General features: G+C 32.0%; 1 protein-coding gene across 1 annotated transcript; it reads right to left on the reverse strand.

Moving 5' to 3' along the window:
• Positions 1-6,745: 6,745 nt before the first annotated feature.
• Positions 6,746-7,676, reverse strand: LOC129917775 (apoptosis regulatory protein Siva-like). Its single transcript, XM_055997882.1, has 4 exons — positions 7,450-7,676; positions 7,240-7,382; positions 7,022-7,182; positions 6,746-6,960 (listed from the first exon to the last, which is right to left on the reverse strand). Exons 1-4 carry the CDS (start codon positions 7,571-7,573, stop codon positions 6,906-6,908), a joined length of 483 nt encoding a protein of 160 aa, XP_055853857.1. The 5' UTR covers positions 7,574-7,676; the 3' UTR covers positions 6,746-6,905.
• Between the last annotated feature and the right edge of the window lie 6,663 nt (positions 7,677-14,339).

The following is a 14,339-nucleotide window of genomic DNA, read 5'->3' on the forward strand; positions in this document are numbered from 1 at the left end:
TTGAGAATTTGAGTCTTTAGTTTCTCAGAGTTCATAGTCATCTGTGTGTCCATCTCGTTGATCTTAGTTATTGCGGACACAGATTCACATTGCCCAACAACTTCTCCTTTCTTAAGCTTGATTGGGTACGGTTTGATGTTAAGTATCCGTACAGGTACCATGTTGTTCTTTGGTGCCACAAGAGTCTTCCCGATGATGATGTTTTCGGAACTCTGCTCAACTTCTGGTTCGACCATGAGGTATCGATGGTTTCCACAGTTCCCCTTTAACTTCGTCCACACAAAAACTTCTGAAGAAGGAGGCAGGCACATGTCTTCTTTGATGACAGTTCTAATTGTTGTTGAGTTTTCGCTGCCATAGACCATTGGAATCTCTACATTTCTGTATTTCAGGACTTGATTACCGATATCCAAAATGATTCCATGCTCCTTCATAAAGTCGATTCCAATGATGCACTCGTCACATATATCTGCCACCAAAAACACATGTAAAAACTTTAGTTCTGCTATACGGATCTCAAGACGAACTTCTCCGTACACTCTTGCTGCTTCTCCTGTGGCGGTCTTCAGACGATAGCTGTTGATGTTATGTAGCCACGTCATCTTTACCAAGTCTCTTCGTACAATAGAGGCGGTGGCACCGGTGTCAATTGTAGCCACGTGTTGGTTATTGTTTATGGTTGCCTCTACTGTCAGACTTTTGTTGTCTCGTTTAGTTTGTGAGACTTGAATTGTGGTTCTGGGGCCATCGATACCAGAAACCAGCTTCTGCCCCTCGAAGTTGGTTCTTACTCGTTTCCCGAATGGGAATCAAGTTGAGGATGAGTGTTGGTTGTATCGCTTACCTGTTGTTGGGCAATATTCCTGTTTCCACAGTGCTGGCAAGCATTTCTTCTTGGTGGCAATCTGCACTGCCGCTGGAGATGTCCTGTCTTGTTACAGTTCCAGCATCGAGCAGCTCCGTCTCGCTGGTTTCTTTGGAATGCGAGTTTTTGACAAGAGCATTCCTCCACTGTAACTTCTCTTACCCGATGAACGCCTTGAGAAGCCTGTTCTGCTGCTTCCATAGTGAGTGCAAACGCTAATGCTTCAGGAAGGGAACGTTTTCCAGCTGTTCGAATTGCTCGCTGAAGATTTATATCAGATACAGCACGTACAAAGGCTTCTGTCGCAAACTGATTGATAATGTCGTCTCCTGCTGTCGGATATGCCAGATGAGCTAACCTTTCAATATCTGCTTGGAGTTGTTGCAGAGTTTCTCCTCTTTTCTGGACTCTTGTATTGAGTTGGACGCGGAAGACTTCCTGCATATGGCCATCTCCAAAGCGTTTTTCAATGACCTGGACAAGAGCGTTAAAGTTACCATTCTTTTCTGGTGGTAAAGTTTGTAACAACTCAGCAGCAGGACCTCTAAGAGCAAGAGTCAGCGCTATACATTTGTCTTCGTCATCCCAGCCATTTGTTGTGGCAGCTGCCTCAAACTGTTTCTTGTAGATCGACCAAGAACTTTGTCCATCAAAGGTTGGTGGATGCATTTCCTTCTTCTTTGAATACTCACCAGAACTTTCTCGGGCCTTAATTTTTCGAACCTTGTCCAACTCTTTAGTAATGTCTTGGAATTTCTCTTCGAACTTTGTGTCCATTGCCAACAGCTTTTCTTTGTTTTCTTCAACACGCTCGTCAAGAGCAGTGAACTTCTTCTCGAAATCACCAAGCTTTCCCTCTAAAAGATTTTTCTGTTCTTCTAGAAGATTCTTTTGCTCATCGCGATGTTCTTCTAGATGTTTCTCCATTTTTTCGAGAAGATTCTGTTGTTCACTCTTTTGCTCGGTACGTTGTTTCTCAATTTTTTCGAGAAGATTCTGTTGTTCACTCTTTTGCTCTGTTCGTTGTTGTTCCATTTGTTCTCTTTGTTCATTGCGTTGTGTCTCAATTTGTTCAAGAAGATTTTTCTGTTCATCCTTTTGTTCTTTACGTTGCTGTTCCATTTGATCTTTCTGTTCTTCAAATTTTGCAAGGAGAACAGCCATCATGGATGACATATCGGAACTAGTACTTACTCGTTCTTCTACCATTTCAACTTCGAATTGAAATGTATCCAAATCTTCGTTTTTCTGGGTTAAATAATCCTGCAGGCGAATAATGAGGTCATTTTTCGATCCAGCAGTAGGAAGACCTCGTTTAGTTAATTCCGCCTTCAGCTCAGTCAAACTTAACTGATTCAATGTCTTACCCATTTTAACTTTTCAAAACGCGAGCACTTTTACTTATTTCAAAATGTTTTACACTTTGTTTATTGTTAAAACACACGCGCACTTTTTATTTTATTCGCGAAATTATCTGATTCGCACAAATAAATAAGTTTTATTCCACTTTTCTGACACCAATGTAATGTTTTATTCCGGGTTCACAATAAAACTTATTTCGTTTATTTTAACTTCCACTTATCTTTCCGTTCAAATAAGAACACACTTTATTTCAAATCAATTTACTTTTATTATTCGCTCAAACAAACACACTTTTCAATCACTTTATTTACTACTAACAATTTCCAACACTTTATTTCACTTTGTACTGTACTCTTTCACATTCAAGATTAAACTGTATCCGGTCGGTGTCCACGCTGCCCTTTTATACCTGAAATTCGGAATTCGAGAATGTCTTCGAAGGTTCTCGTCTTTGCTTCTCGAAGCTTCCTTTCCAAGAGGGGGCGCTTCATACTTCCAGTCCAGTGGGATATTTTGGGATATTCAGCAGTCGAGGGAATTTCTTTGGATGCGTTCAGAGGGTAGTTTCTTAATTACTAAAGGTCCGTTCACATTTCTACCTTTACTGTAGCAGGTAGTGTGTTCAGACTATTATCTTAAAAGTAGTTCGGTAATTCATCGTTACAATATGTTTTACTAGAATCTTAAAGTGAAAAGAGTCATACACTTTTCTGGATGAAGGTTTATTTTACTCTACGTAAAGAAAATATTGCTTCTCGTAAGGTATATACTACTTTATTTTGTTCACCATAATTTTCTTGTAAAAATTACTTTACGGAGCCAAGAAATGTTCAATACGTAAGGTAAATTTTACTTAAAATCTAGGGCTTTTTACTTTAATTTCCTAACTAGTCATATGGAGTATAAAATACTAGATTCATTTTTCTCCGTGCACTCTGTCTATAAATATATATATTTAATTGGACTTGTTAAACTATTGATTTAATATAGCTTTTTACGGCCTTTAGTCCATTATAAAAATGTTGGCCCCGGTGGGGCTCACTTGGACTCATTCAGTTGATTTATCGTGAGACACTCAAATTTTATTTATAGGGTAGAGTTGCTCTTATGCTGTTCTCTTATTATGTTAGAACAGCATACGAGTGAAAATTTGGAATAAACGCCTTTGAAATCACTAGTTATAACGATTTTCCGAAAGGATGCCCGTAACTGGAGACGTCCGCAAATAGGCAACTCTTCCCTATTCAGTTCAACTTACTGCATTTCTTTCATTTAAAAACCATCACAAACCCAGTTTGAAAATTTTCACTTTTTGTGCCAATGTAGTTTGAGAATAGTATACGCAGATAGCATTAAATTTTAGTTGACCTTTTTTCTCCGTTTTTCTTGACTTAATTTTTGTCCGCTTAATTATCACACTGCTCTCCGAAAACCCTTCAACAATTTTTTTCAAACTAAGATCTAAGCTTTCTGCATCAGGCTTTTTAAATTTTCTAGTGTTTGAAAATTTTCAATTTTTGCAAAAAGTAGCGTATATGCTGTATTTTTCCAAATCATTTCAAAATCCTATCTTCCATCTATTGCCACATTTTTTATGGAAACAGATAATGAACTATAGCTAGAATTGTTCACAATTTTTAAAATCCAAGAAATATTATTTACACTAGGGTGTGTCACTTTTGTATGGCGGAAAAAAAGTACTCTAATTTTGCAATGTAATAGTCGTCAAAAATTGTATTAGGGTCTAAGGTTTAAGAATATGTAAAAAATAATTATAATATCGTTCGTCTTTGAAGTTGAAGTTGTTAAGAAAAAAAAAAAATGATTTTATATGAAAAAATGATTTTTTTTCTTCACTCATTATTTCGCACTTTCCTTACTAACTGTTCAATTCCAGCAAATGTAAGCTTAAAAATTTTTCCTTGGAATTATCTTTCACGTGAAAGTCTGAAAATATTTAATATATTTTTTTGTATCCAAACGGCGCAATCAAAATAAAAACATATGTTTAAGAAATCTCTTAAAATCCAAATTTTTTCGATTTCTTCCTATATTTTGAGGACAAAGATAATCATTACGAATGCCGATATAACGATCGTCCAGTATAACGAGTAACCATTTGAAGTCCATCAGCAATAACGAATAATAATAAAAAAAATTACTATAATAACGATATAACGAATTGGCTGAACACATCTGTCGTTAGACTCGGCGTCCAGTGTATTACCAACTTTATTTCTTATCTTCAAAAAATGGAAATTGTATGATCATCGCTATCATCAACAAAGAATAAAAATAATATGTACTTTTGGGTCCGTTACTTAACTTTCAAAAAGGTAATCAAGAACTGATTTCGAATTCCAACTGCACAATGCACATCTTACTTTAGTAACATCATACATGTCCATAATTATCCGCACATTATGTATATTGTAACGATGAATTACCGAACTACTTTTAAGATAAAAGTCTGAACACACTACCTGCTACAGTAAAGGTAGAAATGTGAACGGACCTTTAGTAATTAAGAAACTACCCTCTGAACGCATCCAAAGAAATTCCCTCGACTGCTGAATATCCCAAAATATCCCACTGGACTGGAAGTATGAAGCGCCCCCTCTTGGAAAGGAAGCTTCGAGAAGCAAAGACGAGAACCTTCGAAGACATTCTCGAATTCCGAATTTCAGGTATAAAAGGGCAGCGTGGACACCGACCGGACACAGTTTAATCTTGAATGTGAAAGAGTACAGTACAAAGTGAAATAAAGTGTTGGAAATTGTTAATAGTAAATAAAGTGATTGAAAAGTGTGTTTGTTTGAGCGAATAATAAAAGTAAATTGATTTGAAATAAAGTGTGTTCTTATTTGAACGGAAAGATAAGTGGAAGTTAAAATAAACGAAATAAGTTTTATTGTGAACCCGGAATAAAACATTACAATATGTAGGCTTCTTCTCGTTGCCTGAGAACCACCCACATCAGATCTCGTATTTGTGGATGGAATATCAACCAATACGATATTTATGCAAATCCTCCAAGAAACCCCGATGTCTTTTTTAAACTTAATATTATTGAAATATTTGTCTTAAAATCAAATTTGTTTATAGTATCCATCCTTTCTGCTTTGCAGCGATCATAGCGGATTCAAGTGTTTAATAAAAAAAAACATGATTTTGTACATTGTACTCGAAAACTTACATAATAAACAAATTTTGAGTCCAAAAAGCATGAAAATCATCCTAAATCATGATTTTCAGCTGCCCAGATTGAATGGGATATATATTTTATTGATCTCTAAATCCCGCTACAAGTTAACTGTGGCTATAACCCGAAATCTAGGTTTTAACTTCACACAAATTTCTATCCTAACTTTTACTTGTAAACTAATTTAGAAAAAGGGTTACGTTTCTTTTTACTTGCGATATAGGTACTATAGGGCAAGTTTAGGATTCGTAAAAAAAATCGAACTCGAGATAACAATTTTACATGACATTACGATGATGGAGAATGCCAAAAAAGTGGGTCCGGCAATTCTGTCTGTCTGTCCGTCTGTGTGTACCTCGAGCTGCAGCCTAAACTAATGGAGCGATTTCCTTCAAACTTAGTAGTTAACAGTTTTGGATAATTCCCTAGAGGACAAATTGAAATTTTTTTTAGGACCAAAACTAACGGTACCTGTCATGTAATGGAAATAGAAAAGTTATTTTTTTTTTCAAAAACGGCTCTAACGATTTTGATTAAAATTTTTGTGTGTAGTGAAGCACATAAAACCTTCCTTTGGAAATAAAAAAAGTATTTTTTGTACCGTTATTAATGGTAAATGCAATAGAACGGTTTTTTTGATTTATGAATTTCTCGTTAACGACAAAACAGATTTTGACCAAAATTTTTATACAGAAACGATTAAATATTCACTATTTGAAAAAAATTTTAATTTTTCAAAAAACACATTTTTGGATTTTTTAAAAATATTTCAAAATTTTTTTTTGAAAAATCAATTTTTTGGAAACGGGTTGGTAAAAAATTTTGAAATTCCGTTTTTATGTGTAAATTAATTATTTCTTTAAAATGGCATACCAACTTTTATTTTTAAAAATGTTAAAAATTTTTTTATATATAAAAAATTATTTTTTTAAAAAACGGCTCTAACGATTTTCGAAGTTTTTTTTCTAAAAATTCCTTTTTATACAAGAAATAAAATGTCATACTTAGTTTTTTGTAAAAGATGATTTAAAACGGTATTTAATTATTTATAAAAACAGATTTTATTTTTTTTTTTACACCACTTATGAAATTCAAATTTTAAATTTTCCCTTGTTTTAACATAAGAGTAACTTTTACCATAAGAGCAAGTACGTGCGACCCCAGTTGTGCAATTTATTTTTAATTACTTTTATTTTTCTAAAAATTCTGAATTTGAAAATATTTCTTTTACTCTTCATCTTCTTTGAATTAACTAAAACTAGTAAACTATGGTAATAAACATTTCAAATTCTTCAACTTTATTTTTTCTTATAAACTTTGAGCTAACATACCTAACAAACTTTATTCAATTAAACTTAACTATACAATTTAACCATCATTCTAAAAATATAGGTTTATAAGTTATAAATACATAGATATTTTGATTGCAATTGTTTTATATTAAAAACTAAATTAGAGAATAGCCAACAACGACTCTCAGTTGAACATTTTGCATCGTTCGCAAATTGGTTGTTCATAAGTTCCGCATTCACTGTAAAAAAGTAAATATCTGATTAAATAAAAATGCAATGAACACAAAGAATGTTACTTACAAAAGCATAATGCAACTGCCACACAAGAATTGGCCACAACCAGTGCAGGAAGAAGCACAGAACTCACAGAGTCCTAAATTACAATTGAAGCAATCTCCTGTGATAAAAGCGTCTTTTCCACAGCATTTTGACTTGAGTTTTTCTTTAGGGAATCCTTCGGGCTATAACAAGTGAGAGCCCATAAGTATAGACTAGAAAAGGGTTAGGATTAAAATTACCTTTTCCTTGGAAGCAAATACTAAATTGCCACTTCCACTTAAAGTAACTAATTGGGATATTTCATTTAATCCCAAAGGCTTAGTAGCTACATCAGAATTATCTAGATTTTGTGCGCCTTTGAAGAGCATTGATATTGTTTTACCTTGGGAGATAAAAATAATCATAATCGAGTGGCAAATAAATGTATTATTTATTTAAAATAAACTTACTATGAATTCTTTTCATTTTTTCATCGTTAAGTCGATCAACTCTTTGTTGATTAATAAACATTTTACTTTGTAATTGATATGGATATTCATCAGAACGTAAACGTTTACGACAAATTGTTTCCATTTTTGTATTTAAATTAATTGAATAAAATGTTTTTAAATTAAAATTTTTTAAATAAATAAAAGAATTTCCCGCGCACTGTGGAGTAAACAAATTAGAATCCAATTTTGTTAAATCAAGTGGAACATGTGATTTTGACGTTTGCTGAGTGGATTGTGGAATTGCTAAACAGTGCTGCCAGAATATCGACGAAAAAACTTTAAAAAAATCTGTAAATTTTTAAAATTTAGATAAAAGTGCGAATATGAAATGTTTTTTTTTATGTATAGGAATTTTCTAAAAGGAAATATAAATCGCCATTAGGTGTGTTTTTTATTACAACCGGTCTTAACTGGACAAAAAAACGCAGTCTGGGCTAAGCAATTTACATGTTAAATACAACAACACCTTAGCCCCTTGGGCTTAGTTGTTTAGCCCGGAGATTTCTCTGGGCTTAACTTTTTGAAGAGTTTTAAATCTGTGCTACCAAACTAATTTTTTCATAAATTGTTTAGAATTTGTTTACAAACGTGAAAACTGACGTTTAGAAGGACAAAATGTATTAAACTAGTTTTGCTAGCATATATTTTTGTATCTCTTTGTAAAACATACATGAAAAATACAAGAAAAGGACGAAAGCGAAAAATATGACAACTCTAAAGTTTTGTTGTGTCTGCTGTTTTCGGAACATTCAATATACAGTGCTGCCAAGATTTTAGGTTAAGCCCCGAGGCGTTTTTTTTGTCCAGTTAAGACCGGTGGTAGTAAAAAACACACTTATTATAAACATTTATAGCCATATTTATAAAAGGTTAAAGGTTGTTTAACTTAAAACCACCTCTAAATAGCTCTTAAGTACAAAATGTGTATTTATAAAGAATTTACACATTTAAACAACGTTGCTTAACGATTGCTTAACTTAAACGCCGTTCACCACGTTTAGAGCTTGCTTAGAGCCATTTTAAGAATGATTTGGCCACATATGAATTATTACTAAGATCGTGAGCTCAGTATCATGCTATTAATTTATCTAGGGTTTTGATGTGAAGACGGTATTTTGTTTTGAAAAAAAAAAAAAATTATTCCCTTATAGGAGCTTGAATTTTAAATTGAAATTAAAGAATTCAAGAGTATTAATAAAAAAAAATTAAAATGGTTAGTAAAAATCAACTCCCTCTTCTGGCATTGATCTGCGCATTTTATTTAGAAACCCGACGTTAGCAAAATCATTGTCAATGACCTAATCAGTGTTTTTGTTTGCAGTCAAATTTAAGAGTATTTGTTTACAAATACATACTAACAAAATGTCAAAAACCACGTGATGTTTCTAAAATGTAGTAGCAAGCTTAACTAAACAACCAATTTAAGCAAATCTAATAAATATGGCTGTTAATTTTTTGATCTGTTAAAAGAAAAAATAATAATTTCCTTTTTTTATTCAAAAATATTTATTAAAAATGTTTCTTTATTTTATGAACATAATAGCCTATTTTCATTAAAGCCTGGTACGCTGCTCGCGCTAAATTTTAGCCAAGATAAAATTCCCATACAAGTTATCGATCATTTGTATGGGATCCATTTTAGCTCAGATAAAATTTTTCGATAATTTGTATGGGAGCTAAAATTTAGCGCGAGCAGCGTACCAGGCTTAAAGCCCAAATGAGATAATTTCGCATCAAATGAGGTCAGTTCAAATTCATTGTTTTTTTTCTATAGAATTTGGCATTCGAAATGAGATAATTTGCGTAATTATCTCATGTGGGCTCTAGTGAAAACATGCTATAAGTTGCGTTTTATTATGACCAATATAATCCATATAGATCATGATTACATAAAAAATAATCTGGATCAAAATAGAAAAAGATTGATCTATTTTCAACTCTTTTCACTCTTAATCTTCTCCCTGCAGTCAAACAAAAGCCATGTTTTGAGCAGAAAATAAGAACTCATTTTTGGTTCAATAAAAATGATCCCGAGAAAGCTGGATAAGGATAAGTGTTGTTTTGGTTTATGCCTGGTACGCAGCTCCAGCTAAATTTTAGCCGAGATAAAACTCCCATCGATTATTTGTATGGGATCCATTTTAGCTCATATAAAATTTTTCGATAATTTTTATGGGAGCTAAAATTTAGCCCGAGCTGCGTACCAGGCTTTAACGCATAAAATTGATCCAGATCCATATGAATAATAATAAAATCACCGTGGCTATTAAAAATACTAAAGGGTATAAAAATTTACTTTTTGAAAGAAATGTCAACAGAATTAAGAAAGTGCCATCTAGTGCTCATAATTGTTCAAAAATTGTTAGTCATTTTTGTGAAAATCAAGTTTTTCCACTGTGGACTTTTGAAAAGTACGTTTATTTTGGTCGTACAAAAATATTCAATTTGCCCTCTAAGAAATCTCCAAAAACTCTTAATTTACATGTTAAATGAAACAACACTTTAACCCTTCGGGCTTATAGTTGCATTGTTTTTGTTGCATTAAACATGTAAATTGCTTAACCCCAACTGTCTTTTTTTTGTCCAGTTGAGATCGGGCGTGATAAAAAACACACCTAATATCATGCAATCGGAATCTTCATAAGGTTAGCCTTCTATTTGCTTAGCCAATATTGTTCGATATAAACATTTTTTAGATATTAGAAATATTGGTCTTCAGAAAATATACTATTGTCCAGTTTTTCAGTCCGAGATTAGAGTTGATCCCAAATTAACACACCGTTTCTTAAAAACACATAAGACACTGGCTATTAGCTCTCATGGCTATAATTTTTTTCTGTTATATTTTCTTTTACCAAATTAATAGGTTTCTAATTTTTGGAACAGTTTTTTTTTTTTAATATGAAAATATAAAATGTAATTATCTGGTTTTTGTTCTGGGTAGGTACTTCAATTAAAAAAATATCGTGTCCATTTTTGAAAAGACTTTATCTCTTGATATTCTTTTAAGTAAAAATTTCGCGAGAAAATTTATTTTCGTAACCATAAATTTTAGTTTCAGCTCAATTTATTCACTCTCCATTATATTTAAAGTCTCTATTAAAAATGAGAAATCTGTCAAATCGCATAAAAATTTTAAAATTACCCGTTTTTAATGGAGACTTCAAATAATAAATTGGGCCTAAGAGTTTTAAGTCATTTTTCAATTATTCAAAATGGTATTTTAAATTTTACTATACATTTTCAGTGAAAATTTCTATTAACGTCGATTGCAATCTTAATTATCAGAAATATTTTTTTGTTGGCAATATAATTTGCTTAATTAAATGTGAAAATTTTTTAAATTTTCAATCCATGTTGAAACAAAAAAAAAATAATTCAAAAGTGGGTACCTTCATTCCTTTGCTACGCATATATAACATTGAATATTTCATTAAATACTTTGGATAAATTGTTTCATTATTCATTTAGTCTTTGGGCCCATCCCCTTCGGTTATGTTTTTTTTTTTGTTTTCTTTTGCCTTCCTTGTTGTAGTTTGTAGATACTATGCCATACCTATCTACAAAGTTGACTCTCATTCATAAACCAACTCGCGAAGGAATATAACGTCCACCAAAAAAAAGGACGCGGTTTTCTATTCTTTGCCTTTATTTGTTTTGTGTTCTTTCATAAAATGTTGGTGTTTGTATTTGGTGTCATTATAACCGTGCTAATATTTGTTTTTTACTTCCAATTAAAACTAGAGTTTTTAAGATCCTAGTTAAAAAATGAAAAGTCCTGAAAAAATAAACGGTTAATTCATTCAATTTACTTTAAATGTGTAATCAAAACCAAGGACTTGTGACGGTGAGTTAAATTTAAATCTTAACAATTCCAAAAACAGAAATATGTGTATCGGAGTAAAAAAAAGTAGTACAAGTTGAAAATTTTATTTATGGATCAATTAAATTCAAAGTAACAAAAAACAGATTAAGAATAATTGAAGTTTGTCATGTTCTCCTTCTCCATATGACATACCCTCTCACGCTAACATCCTGTCTGTCATAATGTCTTATTGAATAGCCATCCACTGTTGCACCTTGAACATTGAACAAGGAGTATTTATAATTATTCGAGGCCGCACCTAAATCTCGCGTTTAGCAAAGGCGAATACATTTGACCACGAATCCACCCCCATAATATTTATAATAATGTCCTTTCTTTTGGAAGAACCACGTTGTGTTTTGTGTATCAAAATGTTTCGTAGAATCAAATTGTGTGCATTTGTTAACAGAAAGTGGTTGGCTTTTTGTTGTAGGTAGTCTACAACTTTAGCAAATGTTTTAGAATTAGGATGGAATATTAAAATGTGGGAATATATGTCATTATGGGAATTAATTTGTTTGATATGTGAAGAGAGAAATGTATTTATTATTAATATTCAACTATTATAATTTTTATGTAAACAAATTATTGACTTGGTGTGACACAGTTATTAAGTTGAACTCATAGTAATTATGGTCGCGAAAAATATTCAATAATAGGAAAACCTTCAGAAAGTAAGTTTAATTTGATTAAGGTAGATATTAATACTATGTTTCCACCTACGCTAAATGCGAGATTTAGCTAAGTAGATTTAGAATAAAACTCGAGATTTATGCTAAATCTACTTAGCTAAATCTCGGATTTAGGGTAGGTGGAAACGTAGTATAAAACTCAATTTAAATCAATTATTTTTAATAACTGCCATAGCTGCAAATTTTTTCCATAAACAGAATTTGTCTAATTTGTAGATGGTTGGTTCACTGACCAAAAAAAGAAATGTTTTTTTTATTATTTTAACTATAAAAAATCTCTTAATAAATAAACAGTATTTTTTGTATTCATGACAATGAGATAACGTTTGGATATTTTACTTTTTGGTATACTTAGTTAAGGGGTTCATTATTAGCTGTGTTTTATTTTCCTCGTGATCCAGATCAGGATCATTGTATTTATCTGCGAAACAATAACAAAACAAAATTCTGGGGTCGATTCACCGCACACGATTACGATCATACGTTAACGTTTTGACTATTGTTCTCTCTATTTAATCAGTAGAAAAAGATCGGGACACATAGCAACCATACGTTAACGAATGTATGCCGTAGTTCGAATTGAAAAAGCACTATGTCATAAGCTCAACTTTAACTTGCGAATTAAAAAATATTTAATCCATCAGCTTTTTTAAGATTTGAGAATTGAATGATGTTCAATTCATAAGCTATTCTTGAATCCTAAATTTAAGAAATATTCAATTCAGAAGCCTTTAAGGATTCCCGACTCAAAAATAATCTAATTCATAACCTAGTTTTGAATTATGAATTGAAAAAAATATTTAATTCACAAGCCCTTACATATTTCCGAATTGTGTGTATTTTAATTCATAAGCTATTTTTGAATTGTGAATTGGAAAAAATTTCAATCCATAACCTATTTGTGACTTTTTAATTGGTATAATTTTTAATTTACAAGCTCTTAGAAATTTGATTTGTGAATTAAAATATTTTGAAATTCATAAGCTCTCCGAAAAACGAAAAGATGTGTTTGATGTATATAAAGACAACGGCGAGTATGGTATGATAGCCGCTAGATGTTCGGTGTATCAAACAAAAGAATTGAAAAACTGTAACTCAGGAAAACCTTTTACTATGGACGTTTTGCTGTATTGCATAAATCACTTTTAAAGCGTGAAGGAAAAATTGAATTATATTTTTATTTTAAATATGAAATATGATTCGATGGGCACGTTCAGGAAATATTAGGGACTAGATATTTAGGCAACGTCATTTTCTGAACGGAAATTTGAGCAAATTGACTAAATTAGTTTGGATGTGATGCTATTGTCAAATTTCGAAATTTATTTAAAAATTTTACCGGTCGCATGGGTAAGACACCAAATTTCACTTAACTGTAATGAATAAATAAAATTAATTATAACCGATAAAGGCTTGGCCACACCGGAGGGTACGCGGTAGCGGTACGGGTAGCGGCAACGATATTTGTATTAAAAAAATTCCACACCCGAACGTTGATGTGTCAGTTTGGAATTTTTTCCATACAAATACCCGTACCGTTACCTGTACCTCTACCGCGTACCCTCCGGTGTGGCCAAGCCTTAATGCACTTTTTAGTTGTTTTTCGCACAAATAATTTTAATTTTGCTAAATAAATTCTTTAATTAAAAACAATCTGCTGTCATGTTGACAAAAAAAACTTTCCTAAATGTTTAGGGAAAATTTTCTTGCCTAACTTTCCAGTCAGCTTTCCAACAAAATTACCTAAATTGGAAGGATTTTTTTTGACAGCTGACCAATCAGAGACCGAGAAATTACCAAAATATTTAGCCCCTAACGTTTCTGAACCTGCCCGATATCATTCTTTCTAAGTTTGAAAACTTCAATCTTGAATAATCTGACCAGTAAAACTTAAAATATAAGCTTTTTAAGCCAACGACTTCGAGATTTTCTTCGAGAGTTTTCATACAATTTTAACTAAATTGTTCTTTTAAAAAGCTTATATTTTGAGAAGGGTATTCATTATAAAAGCCTTCAGACTTAGAGATAATGACAGAGCATCATATTTTGCACTTTATACACATTAAAGTTATAACAATAAATCATTTTTATTTTAGGTTTCACAATAATATAAATTAAAAAGAAAAGGACAGTACGTAAAAAAACGATTTCATGCACTGAAGGGAAAAAAAAAATTGAAGTTGAAGGTCTTTATTTATTAAACTACATACTTTGTTTTATCTTTCTTTTAATTTATCATAAATTGTGTAGCTTGATGATTAAAAGATAAAAGGTGTTGGAAAATAGAACTT

This window comes from Episyrphus balteatus, chromosome 4 (assembly GCF_945859705.1).
Source record: "Episyrphus balteatus chromosome 4, idEpiBalt1.1, whole genome shotgun sequence".
NCBI lineage: Eukaryota > Metazoa > Arthropoda > Insecta > Diptera > Syrphidae > Episyrphus > Episyrphus balteatus.

Excerpts from the sequence above, each read along its gene's own strand:
- LOC129917775 (XM_055997882.1), bottom strand. The coding sequence starts at position 7,573 with ATGGAAACAATTTGTCGTAAACGTTTACGTTCTGATGAATATCCATAT. Across the intron at positions 7,383-7,449 it reads AAAAATGAAAAGAATTCATA|GTAAAACAATATCAATGCTC; the intron begins GTAAGTTTATTT and ends TTATCTCCCAAG. Across the intron at positions 7,183-7,239 it reads TATTTGCTTCCAAGGAAAAG|CCCGAAGGATTCCCTAAAGA; the intron begins GTAATTTTAATC and ends CACTTGTTATAG.